This window comes from Lissotriton vulgaris, chromosome 12, assembly GCF_964263255.1.
Source record: "Lissotriton vulgaris chromosome 12, aLisVul1.2, whole genome shotgun sequence".
Lineage (NCBI taxonomy): Eukaryota > Metazoa > Chordata > Amphibia > Caudata > Salamandridae > Lissotriton > Lissotriton vulgaris.
Genome location: NC_141700.1, coordinates 501213946 through 501228138, shown reverse-complemented (window position 1 = coordinate 501228138; position 14193 = coordinate 501213946). Strand labels below are relative to the sequence as shown.

Here is a 14193-nt window from a genome sequence, read left to right as displayed (position 1 = left end):
GGTTGCCGGATGGCGTATTTCCAGAGAATATTAGAGAGCGTCTGGTTGACCTGCCTTTTGACAGGATTCTTTTATTTAACACCCATGCGGACTCCGCCATTCAACGACTCCTTGCTAGGCTCTGTCCTCCTCCCCCTCCGTAAGCTTCGGCTTGTCGGTCCTCTGGTGCCTTATGAGAGGCTTTTGCCCCATATTTCTTTTGGGCCTAGTGTTTCGGTAGGCTCATCTGTGTCTTCAGGGTCTTTCTGTTGGCTCCCCTGTACTGTTGGCTGCTTGTACATCCCTTTATCTTGTGTGTGGTTTTTGGCTGTTAGTGCAGTCGTTTAGGTCCTCAGAATGGACCATCTGTGTAATTTTTGGCTGATTGGTAAGCCACCTGTGGTGCTCCCACAGGTCCTTTATGTTCTTGATCTATGCTGCAGGGTTTTTCCCTAAGAGGTGTTCCCATGTGTTCTTTTTGGATGTGTCATACCCTAGGTGGGGTCATTGTAGCTATTGTATAGCTCTGCCCTAAGCTGGGCAGGTGTGGATACCTTCTTGGGTTCCTCGCTTTTCCAGGCGTCACTGTATACCGCTTGGCGTGGTCTCTTTTTTTCTTCCGCCTTAGCGCAATTGCGCTGCTCCGGGCTCTGTCCTGCTCAGTGTCCGATGGTGTTCCTATCCTTCGTCTTTAGGGCTTGCCTGTCATCCCTTTAGTTCCACTTCAACCAATGGATTGCCAAACCGACTTCGGTCATGCTGTCTACGGCGTTGTGTTGTGGTGTTTTCACCTTGATATCCGGTGTTTCGGCCTGGTCCTCTGCCTTGTGTTCTAGGGGGTTGGGATACTTCTGATGTTCTCCTGTGTTCTGGTTGAGGGCTCTAGTTTATACTGCATTTTCCCCTCTCAGCTTCTGGCCGGCCCCACTTCCTTTCATGGATCGGGTTGTGCCTCTGGGACGGTTCTTCTCTGGGGCTGGTTCTGGGGTTCCCTTACCTCTGCCTTCATCTTTCGCTTGGCCTGTTCTGGGCATATTACTTCTTCGTGTTACCAGCTGCTGGCTGAGCACGCCGGGTCATTATTGTCCACCTCTGTGGGCCTCGGTGTGTACCTTTGAGCTCCTGCCCCTTATTCTGCTACGGTTTTACGAGGCTGTATCTTCCTTCTCAGTCCTGCGCTTCTCGGCTGGGGGGTTGGCTGTTCCTGCCTTGTCCGCTGCCTCGGTGCTAATGCCAGTTAGACTGTCTACTTCGTTGGGTGTGTGTGCTCCTGTGGCGGGCTCTGCCTTCGTTCCACCTCTTCTTCTTGGATTTTGTGGGAGGTTCTTTCTTCCTTTGGTCCCCTCTGGGTGCCGTCTGTCCCTCCAGGGTTTTCTGGCCGGCGCCCCTTGCCCCTCGGATAGGCTTGTGGTCCCTGGCCTTCCCTTCTCCTTGTTCATGCTTACTCCTGCTTGGTGGGGGCTGGGCTGTCCTCCCTGTCCCCATGACACAGTCCTTGTTGGGGCCCTGTGTTCTTCCAAGCTGGTGGGGTTCTCTCGCAGACCCTCCTCCCCTCTGGGTATGGCTAGGGTATCTATTCTACGTTGAGAAATCTGCGGCTAGTAGTCTCTATCAGATGTACAAGTTACTTACCTTTTGGTAAAAATGTATCTGGTAGAGATGATTCTAGCTGCAGATTCCTTCACGGCCCGCCCTTCCTCCCCGTTCTGCAAGGGCCTTTAGCTTGGTCTTCTGCTCTCGCCTCCCTCTGGGTGGCTTGTCTTCTGCGAGTGCCCTCTTTCGCTTCCTCCCTGGCAGGATGCTTCGTTCTGTTTATTTGATTCACTCCTTCCTTCCTGTTACATGAACGGTAGGGTCATGTGTACTTCCGCATTCCTACACCCTGTTTTTTTTTTTCCAGTGTGGGGCCTACTTATAATCTTCTCCCTTTTTTCATTGCTTGAGGTTTCTAACTCCTCTGCAGTCCTCTGGGTTGGGGTCTCTTGACTGTGCCTTTGTCCTTAGTTTCCTACAGGGGATGCAACACTCTTGAGGATATTGTCTTGGGGTAACTTGTCGTTACTCATCTGTTCCGGACTTGTTGCCCCTCACTTTTATAGATTGTGAGTGCAGACTTTCTGTTGTCTGCCATGATGTTTTTCACTTGTTTTTCTGCTTCCAGTGACAATATCGCCCTTGCTTTGTAGAGTTGCTCTTTGGAGCGGTGCTCAGCTCTTTTCTTCCATGACTTTCAGTGACACAGTGCCTGGCACTGTTCCTAATGGTGCTGTTTTTCACCATTTGCTTCTTCCCTTCTGTTTCTCAGATTTTTTTGCGCACTGTTCCCATATTCTCAGTTTTGTTGGTGATGGCTCTGCGTTGTGGGGCGGAAAAGTTCTCCAAAGAAAACTGATGTCAGCGCGCTGGGGTGGGACTTATGTGACCTCGCTGAAATCACATACGCGGACGACGTCAGGGCGGAGTCAGGTGGTGCAGTCTCCCCAGCGCGCAGAGATGCTGTGGCAAAAAGTTTTCCGGATTTAGTCTCGCGCCCGGGGATAATTCTACGTTAAGGAATCTGCGGCTAGAATCGTCTCTACCAGATACATCGTTACCGAAGGTAAGTATCTTGTACTTTATTGCCTCTCTAAGGAATCATTCTTTACAATTACATCCGATTTATGGATACAAAGTTGTACCTAGTATGAAATTTAAAAAAGTGAAAGTACATTCATCAATTTGAGATGAGAGATGCACAGAACCACCCAACAGTGTACCATATTGTCCTAAGCCTGGTGTGGGAACCTTACAAATTGAAAGATCTGCTTCACCTGTCCAGCTTGTTTGCCAGTTGGAGGCATGAAGCGATTATGCTTTGTAATCCCTGAAGACAACAGATGGCTCTGATCTATTTGCTTTAAGTTGTAAAGTGGAAGGAAATCGCCTGGGCCCCATTTTTACTTGAGGCAGCCTTACTAATTAGATGCACTTGTAGCTGTGTTTGCTTTTTATTTTTAAAATGTAGTAAACCTTTACTTTATTCTCTTGTTATCTATGCTTTATTTACTTCCTGTAGGTGTCTCTAAGACGTTGGAGCCAGTCACTGGGCAACTCAGTAACACGATCACTGCCAAGCTGACAGCCGTGGAGGGGCAGCTGAAGGAGAGTGTGTGCAAAATGGTCAAATCCAAGGTAAGGAATAAATAAGAGCAAAGGAATGGGGAACAGAAGAGATCTTGTGAAATTTAAAATAGGAAATGTCTGCGAAAGCTAGCAGGATTCCAGGCACAGTTTATTGAATCAACTTAGGAGCCAAAACCAAAGTAGTAAAAGGCTCTGAAGTAACGGGTGCTTGAGGGAGAGATGGATGGGCAAATCTATATTAGGAAAGCCAGGGGAAGGAAAGGCTGAATAAAGGTAGTATCCAGTAGGGAGAGATACCTTAAGTAACTTAACGAAGACCGGATCTGAAAGAAACACGTAGTGATAGATTCCTTACCTTACCTTAGAATTACCCCCAGGTGTCAGACTGGATCTGGAACATTTTTCGTCAGCAGTACCCCTGCGCGTTGTTAGGCGTCGTTGTGCTGCTCCGCGTGCATCTCTGGCGCAGGGATAACGTCGCTGGAGCTACTTAGACGGGCCACACGCGCACTGACATCAGTTCTTTCTTTTTCTGCGCCAGCAAGCGTAGATCTGGGAAGAGTAAGTACCCCCATTCAATTTTTGACTGATCTTTCTCGAGGCCTTTGACCTCATTTCTTCGAGTCGATCGACTCCTGGTGTCGTAGGGATGCCTGGCTTCAAGAACTGTGTGGACTGTCACCGTATGATGTCGGTGACAGACCCACACCGCTTGTGTCTCTACTGCCTGGGGCCCACCCACGACTCAGAGTCGTGCCCCGGCTGCCGGGCCATGGCGCCGAAAACTTTGCGGGAGCGGTCCCGAAAGTTGCTGGAAGTCTGGCATTTGGTTCAGCGCTGCTCAAGGTCCCGGTCCTGTGGGAGTTCAAGGGATCGGTCGCGGAGCCGTCACCATTGTTCCTCTGAATCTAAGTCTTCGCACTCTGGGTCAGGTAAGTCGAAGCATTCCAGGAATAAGTCGAAGAAGCAGTGTCGCTCCTGCGACTTCAGTGCCACCCCACTGGCTCCGGCAGAGCCTGCGCCGTTGCCGCCGTCCTACCCACCTTTTTCGGGTCCGTCGGTGACGCCTGCAGAGGTGCAAGAGTTTCTTGCTGCCATGGCCCAACTCTTTGGGCTGTCTGTGCCCCTGCGGGCCCGACTGGAGGTCCTGCCCTTCCGACGCCGGTGGGTCCGACACATGCGACGCCGTAGGCTCGTGCACCACAGGACCTCCCTGAATCCGGGCTCGGATCCCGGGCGACACCAATTGACCTGATCACACCTCCACCAGTGTCAACCCCACCTCCGGCACCACCTCCGACGTCGTCCGGTACCACCGTCGACGTCGTCCCCGGTTTCAGCCCTGAACCGGACGCCCGATCGAGGCCGATTCCGACGCCGATGGGTCATTTCTACCCCTATGTCCGTCCTCCTTATTTTCAGCCTGTTTTACAGACTTCGGAGGAAGGGGAGAACTGAGAGGGGTCTGAGGACCCTCTCACACAACAGTGCGGGGATGACCCAGATTGGGCAGAGGATTTTGGGGATGCCAGTGGTCTAGACATCTCGCCTGACCTTGGCATGCTGTCTCCTCCTTCCATGGCTAGGGAGGAGGAAGCAAGTTACGCAGTGGTGTTGCGTAGGGCGGCCGAGGCTCTCCACCTCGAACTCCCTAAAGTGGCCGTCAGGGCTAACCTCCTGACAGAAGTGCTTCAACTGACGGCAACCTCTTCGGAGTCCTTGTTGCTTTTAATGATGCACTGTCTGACGTTCTTTTGGGCACTTGGTCCAGGCCCAACACAGGGGCTCCTGTGGACAGGAACGAGGCCCGGCGCCATCGCCTGACTCCGGGTGACCCCCTCTTTCTCTCCCAACACCCATCCCCTGAGAGCTTGGTTGTCCAAGCCTCTACATCCCAGAGCACATTCCCTTCCGCACCCCCTGATAGGGAATCCAAGAAGCTGGAGCAGCTTGGCAAGAAGCTGTTTTCATCTGCCAGCTTAGGGCTGCGGTCAGTGAACACTGCATGCCTCTTGGGCCGTTACTCCGACTCTGTGTGGGACACGGTTGTGCAGGTGCTGCCCAACTGTCCAGAGGAGGTCCAGACAATACTCGCCCAGGCTATTGCAGGCGGAAACGACGCAGTTAAGTTCACCATCCGTTTTGGGCTTGATACCGCTGCCTCGCTGGGCCAGGGCGATTTCCACGACGGTGGCGTTTCGGCGCCACGCCTGGTTGAGGGGGATGTCCAAAACACCTTGATGGACATGCCCGTTGATGGCATTCGCCTTTTTGGCAACAAAGCAGATAGTGTGTTGGGCTACGGCCAAGTCCTTTGACCTTTCGGTCACAAGCACTCCTTCCGTTTCTGCTTTTCGCTCCTTTCGTGGCCAAGGAAGGGGCACCCAAGCACGTTAGGATGACCCTTCGGCAACTGGGCCTGATGGCCTCCTGCATCCTGCTGGTGGATCATGCCAGATGGCATATGCGGGCTCTGCAGGGGGACCTGAAGTTCCAATGGGCGCAGCATCAGGGCAACCTGTCCGATCACGTACAGATCTCGGAGGGCACTGCATGACAATTATAGCGGTGGCTCACGAATCGCGATTGGGTCAATGGCAAATCCCTCTCCCTTCCCCAACCAGAGCACACAGTGGTGACGGATGCGTCCCTCCTGGGATGAAGTGGCCACATGGGAGAGGCGGGGATCTGAGGCCTCTAGTCCCCGGGCTCCATATCAACCTTCTGGAGCTTCGGGCGATCCGACTTGCACTGATAGCATTCCTTCCCTCTGTCAAAGGGACAGTCGTGCAGGTGTTCAGACAACACCACCGCCATGTGGTATTGCAACAAACAAGGCGGGTGGGGTCATGGACCCTATGTCAGGAGGCTCTGCGCCTTTGGACATGGCTGGAACGTCGAGGCATTTCCTTGACGGTTCAACACCTGGCAAGTTCTTTGAACACCAGGGTTGACTAACTCAGCCGCAGGTGCATGATGGATCACGAATGGCGTCTTCACTCGGAGGTGGCACAAGGTCTCTTTCAACAGTGGGGAGAGCCTTGGTTTGATCTATTTGCCACCGAAGAGTGCACGAAATGTCATCACTTCTGCAATTTCCAAGGGGGTACTCGCTCGACAACGCTTTTCGTCACGATTGGAGCTGCGGTCTATTGTACGCTTTTCCGCCTATACCACTTCTACCCTGAGTGCTGAAGAAGATCAGGCGCGACCGGGCTCAAGTCATTTTTGTGGCTCCGGACTGGGCTCGAAGAGTTTGGTATCCTGAACTACTCAGTATGAGCATGGATCCCCCGATCCAACTTCCTCTTCGGGAGTATCTTCTGTCGCAGCAGCAGTGGATGGTCCTCCACCCGAACCTGTCCAGCCTCCACCTACATGCGTGGAGATTGAGCGGGGACAGTTGATTCCTTTTGACTTGCCTCCTGAAGTCTGTGATATCATTCTGGCAGCCAGGCGTCCCTCCACTAAATAGGTATATACCTGCAGGTAGAACAAATTTGTGGCATGGTGCACAGCAAAAGCTTTGGATCACCTTTCTGCCGCTCTTTCAGAAGTCCTTTTGTTCCTTCTTTCTCTGGCCCAGCAGAGCTCTGCTCTGGGCACTATTAAGGGCTATCATTCTGCAATTTCGGCCTTTCTCAGGCTCCCTGATCAGCCCTCTCTTTTAAAGTCCCCTGTTGTAAATAGATTTCTCAAAGGCATTACTCACCTTTTTCCTCCTATTCCGTTTGTAATGCTATCGTGGGACTTTAATCTGTTTTTTACCTATTTGATGTGCGCTCCCTTTGAGCCGCTTCTCAACTGTCCTCTTCGTTTATTAACTTTGAAAACTGCTTTCTTGGTTGCCATCACCTCCGCTAGGCACGTGAGTGAGCTCCATGCTCTTTGCTGTAAGCCTCCGTTTCTGTCGGTCCATCCGGACAAGGTTGTGCTTTGCACTCGTCCTTCCTTCTTGCCAAAGGTTGTCACTGCCTTCCACATCGGGCAAACTATCACCTTGCCCACTTTCTTTCCGCCTCCGCACCCTTCCAGAGAGGAAGAGAGGCTCCCCCGCCTGGACCCAAAATGTGCGCTCTCCTTTTATCTGAATCGCACACAAAAGTTCTGGGTGGATGACCAGCTCTTTGTTGGCTACGTGGTCGCCAAGAAAGGCCGGGCTGTACACAAGAGGACTATCTCCTGCTGGGTCGTCTGGTGTATCAAGGCCTGTTATTATCTGGCTAAAAAGGACCCTCCTACAGGGTTGCGTTCCCATTCTACCAGGGCAACAGCAGCTACTACTGCATTGGGACTCCTGCAAGACATCTGTCTGGAGAGACGGCTTCTTTGGCCGTTCTGTTCTCCGTGACTTTATGGTAACTTTCTGGTGTGATCTTTGTTCGCAGACACACCACCGGGGTTGGTATTGCTGGGGTATCTATTCTAAGGTAAGGAATCTATCACTAACGTGTTTCTTTCAGATGAACAAGTTACTTCACTTCTGTAACAATATATCTGTAAGAAACATTAGTTAGTGATGGATTCCTTACTGGCCCACCCATCCTCCCCGTTCTGCAAACTGATTTCTAGGGTTAAGGTCAGGGCACCAGTATTTTGCATGGCTCTATGTTCCTGGCGTGGAAAGTAGTGTACAGAACTGATGTCAGCGCTCGTGGCCGCATCTAAGTAGCTCCAGCGACGCCATCTCCGCGACTACAGTGACCTACGCGGAGACGTACGAAGACGCCTATCGATGGGCAGGGGTACTGCTGACTAAAGCTTTCTGGATCCGGTCTGACACGTGGGGGTTAATGTAAGGTAAGCAATCTATCACTAACTAATGTTTCTTACAGGTATATCGTTACCGAAGGTAAGTAATTTATTCATCGTTATCGAAGGTAAGTAGCTTGTGCTTTTCTTTAGTTAAAGTTTGGTCAGACTTGTGGTGTGTGGTATTCTCTTACTTTCAGCTTTAAAATAGTAGAACCAGTGAGAAAAGATTCTTGCATACATTGTTGTAAAAATGGAAGGTACTTATTTATATTCAACTACTATTTGTGTATTGCTCTTTTCTGGTATGACTTTCTATAAGTTTCTGATGGTGTAACCATTGTGATGTGCCCTTTGAATATATCTGTATTATTTTTATGTTTGTAGGTATACATTTGTATACTTTGGAGTAAGATTCACTTTCAAAGTGTAATAAATTACAATAAAACAAGAGATCTAGCATTGCATGTTATTACATTAGAACATGTCTGTGTTTTCCTGTTTTAGAACATCACGGACACCATCGGCAGAGCCGCGGCAGACGCCCTGCAGGGCCCGATCCAGGCAGCATACAGGGAGGCCTTCCAGAGCATCGTGCTGCCCGCCTTCGAGAAGGGCTGCCAGTCCATGTTCCAACAGATCAATGCCAGCTTCAAGCAAGGCACGCAGGAGTGTGAGTCCCTCTGTGCAAGCCTGACCTGTACCCTATGAGACATCCGGCACGCGGTTCAATAGAACTTAACACTTCCAACCCTGGCCTCCTTGAAAGTACAGCACTACCGCCGAACCACGACAGATCCCACTAACACAGTTAGAGAAAACCAATACATAAAGAAATAGATCGACTGCCTCTACCAGACATAAGCACATAAACGAGTTTCAAAATGATGCACAAAGAGATGTTTCCACCCGAGGTTCTCTTTATTTTGGTGTCATTAAATAGTATCTGCGCCTTGTTCAGAAAACGTGGACCAACTCACAATGCAGCCCTAGAGCTCAGTCAGCATGGGAAACGGAATGAAATGTATAAGGAATACCCTAAACAGAACAACGGACATTCATAGTAAAGTATAGGTGCCACCTCACCCCATTTATAATTTACATATCCCTTCCTCGTGCGCCCTCCCGTAAGAGCCCCTTTCTGGGATCATACCCATAAGACAAAAAAAACACCCCACATAGTTTCACAGCTAATGTGCCCCCTCCTGCCACACAGAATGTAATGGCTGCTAACTGGCACCACGGGACGGGGTCTGAGGCGCTCTCACCGCACTGTTATTGAGACTCGAAGCCTGGCTTGCGTCAGTTCAAGTTCATTGGCCCAGCCTCGCGGGGAGATAGGATTTGTAAGCAGTTTGAAGCATGTGGTGGGTTTGCGCTTTCCAGACGTGATTCCCGACGCCCTTTTGTTTTTCGCAGATATCCTGCAGCTCGAGGCCCAGCTGAAGAGCAAGAAGGCGCGCGAGCAGGAGGCGCGGGACCCGCTGCTGAGCCAACTGCAGCACAGCATTAGCACGTTCCAGAGCACCACCGAGCAGCTGACGGCCAGCGTCACCGCGAGCGTGAGGTCCGAGGTGCAGCACCAGTTGCATGTCGCCGTGGGGAAGTGAGTGCACCTCCTTGTGTTCCTGTGGGAGTGGTCGGGGGTGATTTCTGCTCCTTAGTACTTCCCACAGTCTTTTTAATGAGCTCCATACCTCGCTCTTGTAAATTGTCATACTTCCTCTTTCCTATATGCTATGACATACACTTGTAACCATATAGTAAATGTATAGGATTGTACAGTGTGCATTTTACATTTATTTATTTAGAATGTTATGTAGTGCGAACATGACCCACGAGGGTATCAGAGCATGTTTAGAGGGCCTGTAGCACTTATCTTCCTCCTTGAAGAAATATTAATTGTTTTTCTTAAACATTGAATCACTGCTTTGTGTCAGATCCCTGAACACGAATACAACAAAAGGAGGGAGGGAGAGGGAAAGTGGATTCGGTCTCCCCTGGCAATTTACATAAACAAAATGGAATCCACTCTGGTAGTGGTAGTGATCCCTACAATGGTGGGGAGCACACAGTGTTGTTTTAAATACCCCTCACACACCAACAGGCCCCTTGGTGTCATGCTTCATCATTGGGGTCTTCGCATCCCTCTACGGGATGCGGCGTGCTACGACTACGCAGGAGCACTGAAAGTGAACTATGTGTTGGTGTGTGTGGTGATTAAAAGATACCTGGCTCGTAGGTGTAAAAATAAAAAATTGTATTAAGCCCTCGGCTGGTATCATTAAAAGGGTGCAGGGTGAGGTTGTTTACTGTATATTAGGGTACGTCAACCTCAAGAGTGCGCGTTTCACTTTAAAGAAGGCTTCATCAGGGCCTAAAATTGTATTAGCCAATCGAGAAGCAACAAGATTTTTCTTCAGCAGATAGGCTTATTTAAACTCTTTCACAATTGCTACAGGTTGTAGTACCATAATCTTTCAGTGTTTCCAAAATTCAGGGATATAGGTACAGTAAAGCCCATGCACGTGTCCTCACTTCCCCATTGAAGTCACAGAAAAACGGAAAGCTTGATGGTCAGGGTATTTTTCCACGCATCACCAGTTACCTAAATGGACTTTACTCTGCCTATAGCCTTGAATTTTGGAAACACTGATAAATTGTGGTACTACAATGTGGGACAACTAGAATTACTAGCTAGAGCAGCAGGACATCATGGACTACAGTTACACAAGGAATCTCTGGAGGAAAATTTCTTATTTGAAACACTCAGTAACACACAAAGGGCTAGCCGCACTCTACACATGTTCTAAGGTATGATGAAACATGCCAATGATATTTTTAAAGACCCCATGCATGCTCGTATTCTCACACCCAGAATAGACAAAAGTTAAAAGCCTGCTCCCTCAGATCCAGCTTTTGTGAAACCGTAGCTACCACTAGACTCTTTGGTTGTTTCTAATGCATGTAAACAGGCCAAATCACAGACTACAGGGGACACTCCCCCTCCAGACAGTCAAAACTGTGAGACGCCTCTGGTAAAAGAGTAGCCAACCAAGCAGCAAATCATTGGCGTATTGCTAACACCCAAGCCCTACTAGCCAAGTGTGATAGGGCATACTAGTACAAAAGGGAGCAACTGCTCCAATATCTTCCAGATGAGCACAAAGCAAGCTCAAGATTTAGTGCAGGAAGAGAAGCTCCTCTCTAATTCATCAATCTGATAGAGAAGTTTGGCCGCAGATTCCTTAACTTACAATATCCCCGGGCGTCAGACTGGAGCCGGAAAACTTTCCGCAGCAGCACCTCTGCGCACCAGGGGCAGCGCCTCATGGCTCCACCCTGACATCGTCCACGGATGTGATGTCAGCGGAGCCATACATGCCCCTCCTGGCACGTTGATGTCAGTTCTCTCCTTTTCCGTGTCCCAACGCGGATCCTGGAAAACCAGTGGTTCCTTGACCTGTTTTAGGTGTCGCCTAGCGGTGCAGCGCATGCGCTGCTCGCTTTGCGAGGCATGCAGTATACACTATGTGAGGAAAGCCCCGCCCACTCCCCCACCCACTATTTCATTGGATTGTGGCTTTGTCCTCTGTAAATGCTGCCTTCTCATTGGTTTAGAGGCTGCTAGCCCCTCCTTAGGACGGCCATGTCTCCTTCCATGGCTGTTGACCCCTTTACTGCGTGTTTCCTGAGCACTACATTTTGTGCCACCCCTCACGCTGTACGTACCTTCTCTCCGCCCCCCTTTGTTCATGCCTTAATCACACCCACCTGCACTCCCGTTCAACACGTGACACCACGTACAGTTGGCACAAACAGAATTGATTGAACATTGACACAAAAGGAGGACTAAGATCTCAAGCTAGTTTCTTTTACTTCGATGTAAGCGCGCAATTTTGCCACATTTGAAATGTTTCAGTTTCTGCCCATACCTCCCACGCCCCCACAAGTCCTACCACCCCTGCAGCTTCTGTTTTTCTGCAATCTACTAACGGGCGCACAGCGCTGTTTTCAGTTTGCTAAAAGTGCGAGGTGTTAGATGCGTTGTGCGCGTCATACTAAAGAAACTCACATTCATTCTTTTTATGCCTAAATTAGTAGTGCCTGACTCCAAAATGCCCGCCTACTTGGACCTATTTTACTTTGCTGAAGACGTAGTGTTGGAGAATACGTCACGCGAACAGAGTCTCTGCTCCCGGGCTCGTGTGCCTTGATCTGTCATAAGAGGGAAGGGGAGGGCACATTTACCCAAGGGAGCAGGCAGTAACACTAACATAGAGCAGCGAACAGTTTTCACAAGATGAAGTAATTTTGAAGGAGTGATTCCGCTAGAGATTGTGTACAGGTGTGAGAGAGAGCGTGACACCTTTCCTACCCAGCGAAGCCTGCCGCACCTCTGAGTGAGGTTCTGTGAAGTAGTGGCTGCTTAATTAAACCCTAAAGCTCCAACTTGGGGCAAAAGTTAGGCGTCAGTGAAGGTGGGCGGGGTCAGTATAAAACGTGTACAACTAAACATGGATTAATTAAGGCGTCATATATTGGAAGGGCTGTGTGTCTGGGGGAAGATGGGTTTTTAAGGAGGCGAGATAGAGAAAGTGTATTATTTTTATTATTTACAGCAACAGAAGGAAACGGGGGATCGTGGCAAGTTTCACTTTTAAACACTTAGTTGTCTAAGTTGCGTATTTGAATTCTGAAATTCTCTGTGCGCTATTTTAATTTGTAGTACAAATAATACTTTCTGTTTTCAACAGCACATCTGTCCTTTCTATTTGCTGTAATTGCCAGGTGTTACCGTCATCACATTCATTGGCTCCCACTTAAACAACCTGGGCAGTCTCTGTTGTTCTCAAAACTTTTCGAACTATAGAATTGCCAATAACATTAGATGTCAGAGGCAAATGTTTAACTCGCTGAGCCATCTTGCTAGTCATTTTAGTCAAGTCGAAATCAGGAGTGGCATCTTGATGTAGTTACTTGTCTGCATGTCTCAATTGTCGTTTTTTTTGGACAGTTATTTGATATTCAATTCAATCTATATTCGGATACAGATATCCATAAAAGCACAATTCAATCACCACCAAAACAAAATACAACTCTTGTTTAAAAATCTCATTTAGATTCACATGTAAAATCTTGACTAAATCTGCTGTTCTTAGGACTAGATAAAAACACATAAATTTGATAAGAAAAATTGCAACAGTATACAGTGTATGAAAAGGCACAATATACAACAGCAGTGCCATATTAGCAATTTGAAAATAAATAGACCGATAAAATAACATTTAAAAAAACAGACGGACATATAAAAGCAACATCATATTATAATAAAGTGCAGTGAATGTAAACAACAATAGCAACATAGTGCAAATATTATTAATTATGGGTGCGCTTCCATGCCCAAGAAGTTGTTGAAAATGGGGGTTGGACATGCCATTAGGAGCAACATCATATTGGAGTAAGGTGCAGTTAGTTGTAAACAATATTAGCAGCATTTTGGATAAAATTAATTGTGTTTGAGCTTTCATGCCTGCGGAGATATACAAAAGGTTTGGGCAGGCATTTAGCAACAGCATTGTATTAAAATAAGGTGCAGTTTAGTTGTAAACAGTGTTTGCAACATGGTGCAAAAGTAATTGGTTTTGTTTAAACTTGCACGCCTGCAAAGTGGCACCTTAGTTAATGTTCAACTATGATGATAATAACTATGTACACCTGTGCATTATTAGGTGCTCTTGTTACATTAAAAATTGCCTATGGAGGCATGCGAGCGTACTGCCGCTTGTAGAAACGAGCTTACGCGGAAAATCAAGTCATCACTTCCGAGTCGTAAGATCTCGAGATACGCTGTTTTGTGATCGATAATGGCTGATGCCTTGAAGTACGGGATCAAATATTATTTTGTATATTTCCCATAGAAGTTACAAAACAATAAGAAATGTACCACCGTTTGGTTGCTGCCAGTACCACACGGGCAAGGCATCTGCTCAAGATTATTATTAAATCCGAAAGGGAAACAAAGTGAATATTTTATAGTGCCATCCCTGAGGCGAAAAAGTAGGCTCCTCTTCCATCGCCCAATGCCCTTCAAAAGGTATTTAGGTAGCATGTGGTGTTGAGAGCCGAATGCCTCCAGGAGGGGCATGTACCTGGCAACCGATGGTTTGAGGTGCTCAATGGCGTGTCTTTCATTGTTATACAATACCCCCATGAGTGCTCTTTTGTTCATGCCCTCTAGTGCTGAAGGATGTAAGAAAATATGTGTTCAAGGCATGTGGGCTGCTGAATTCATATCTGTGCATAGATCGCCGCCTAGTGTTGGGTCCGGATGATTGC

General features: G+C 48.5%; 1 protein-coding gene across 1 annotated transcript in view; it reads left to right on the top strand.

Annotated features, from left to right (window-relative positions):
• Nucleotides 1–14193, top strand: part of EDC4 (enhancer of mRNA decapping 4) — an 841744-nt gene that overhangs the window by 680422 nt on the left and 147129 nt on the right. Inside the window, exons 24-26 of the mRNA XM_086945254.1 lie at nucleotides 3035–3150; nucleotides 8362–8527; nucleotides 9274–9460. Of these exons, the coding sequence (XP_086801380.1) occupies nucleotides 3035–3150; nucleotides 8362–8527; nucleotides 9274–9460 (469 nt within the window). The remainder of the gene's footprint in view (nucleotides 1–3034; nucleotides 3151–8361; nucleotides 8528–9273; nucleotides 9461–14193) is intronic.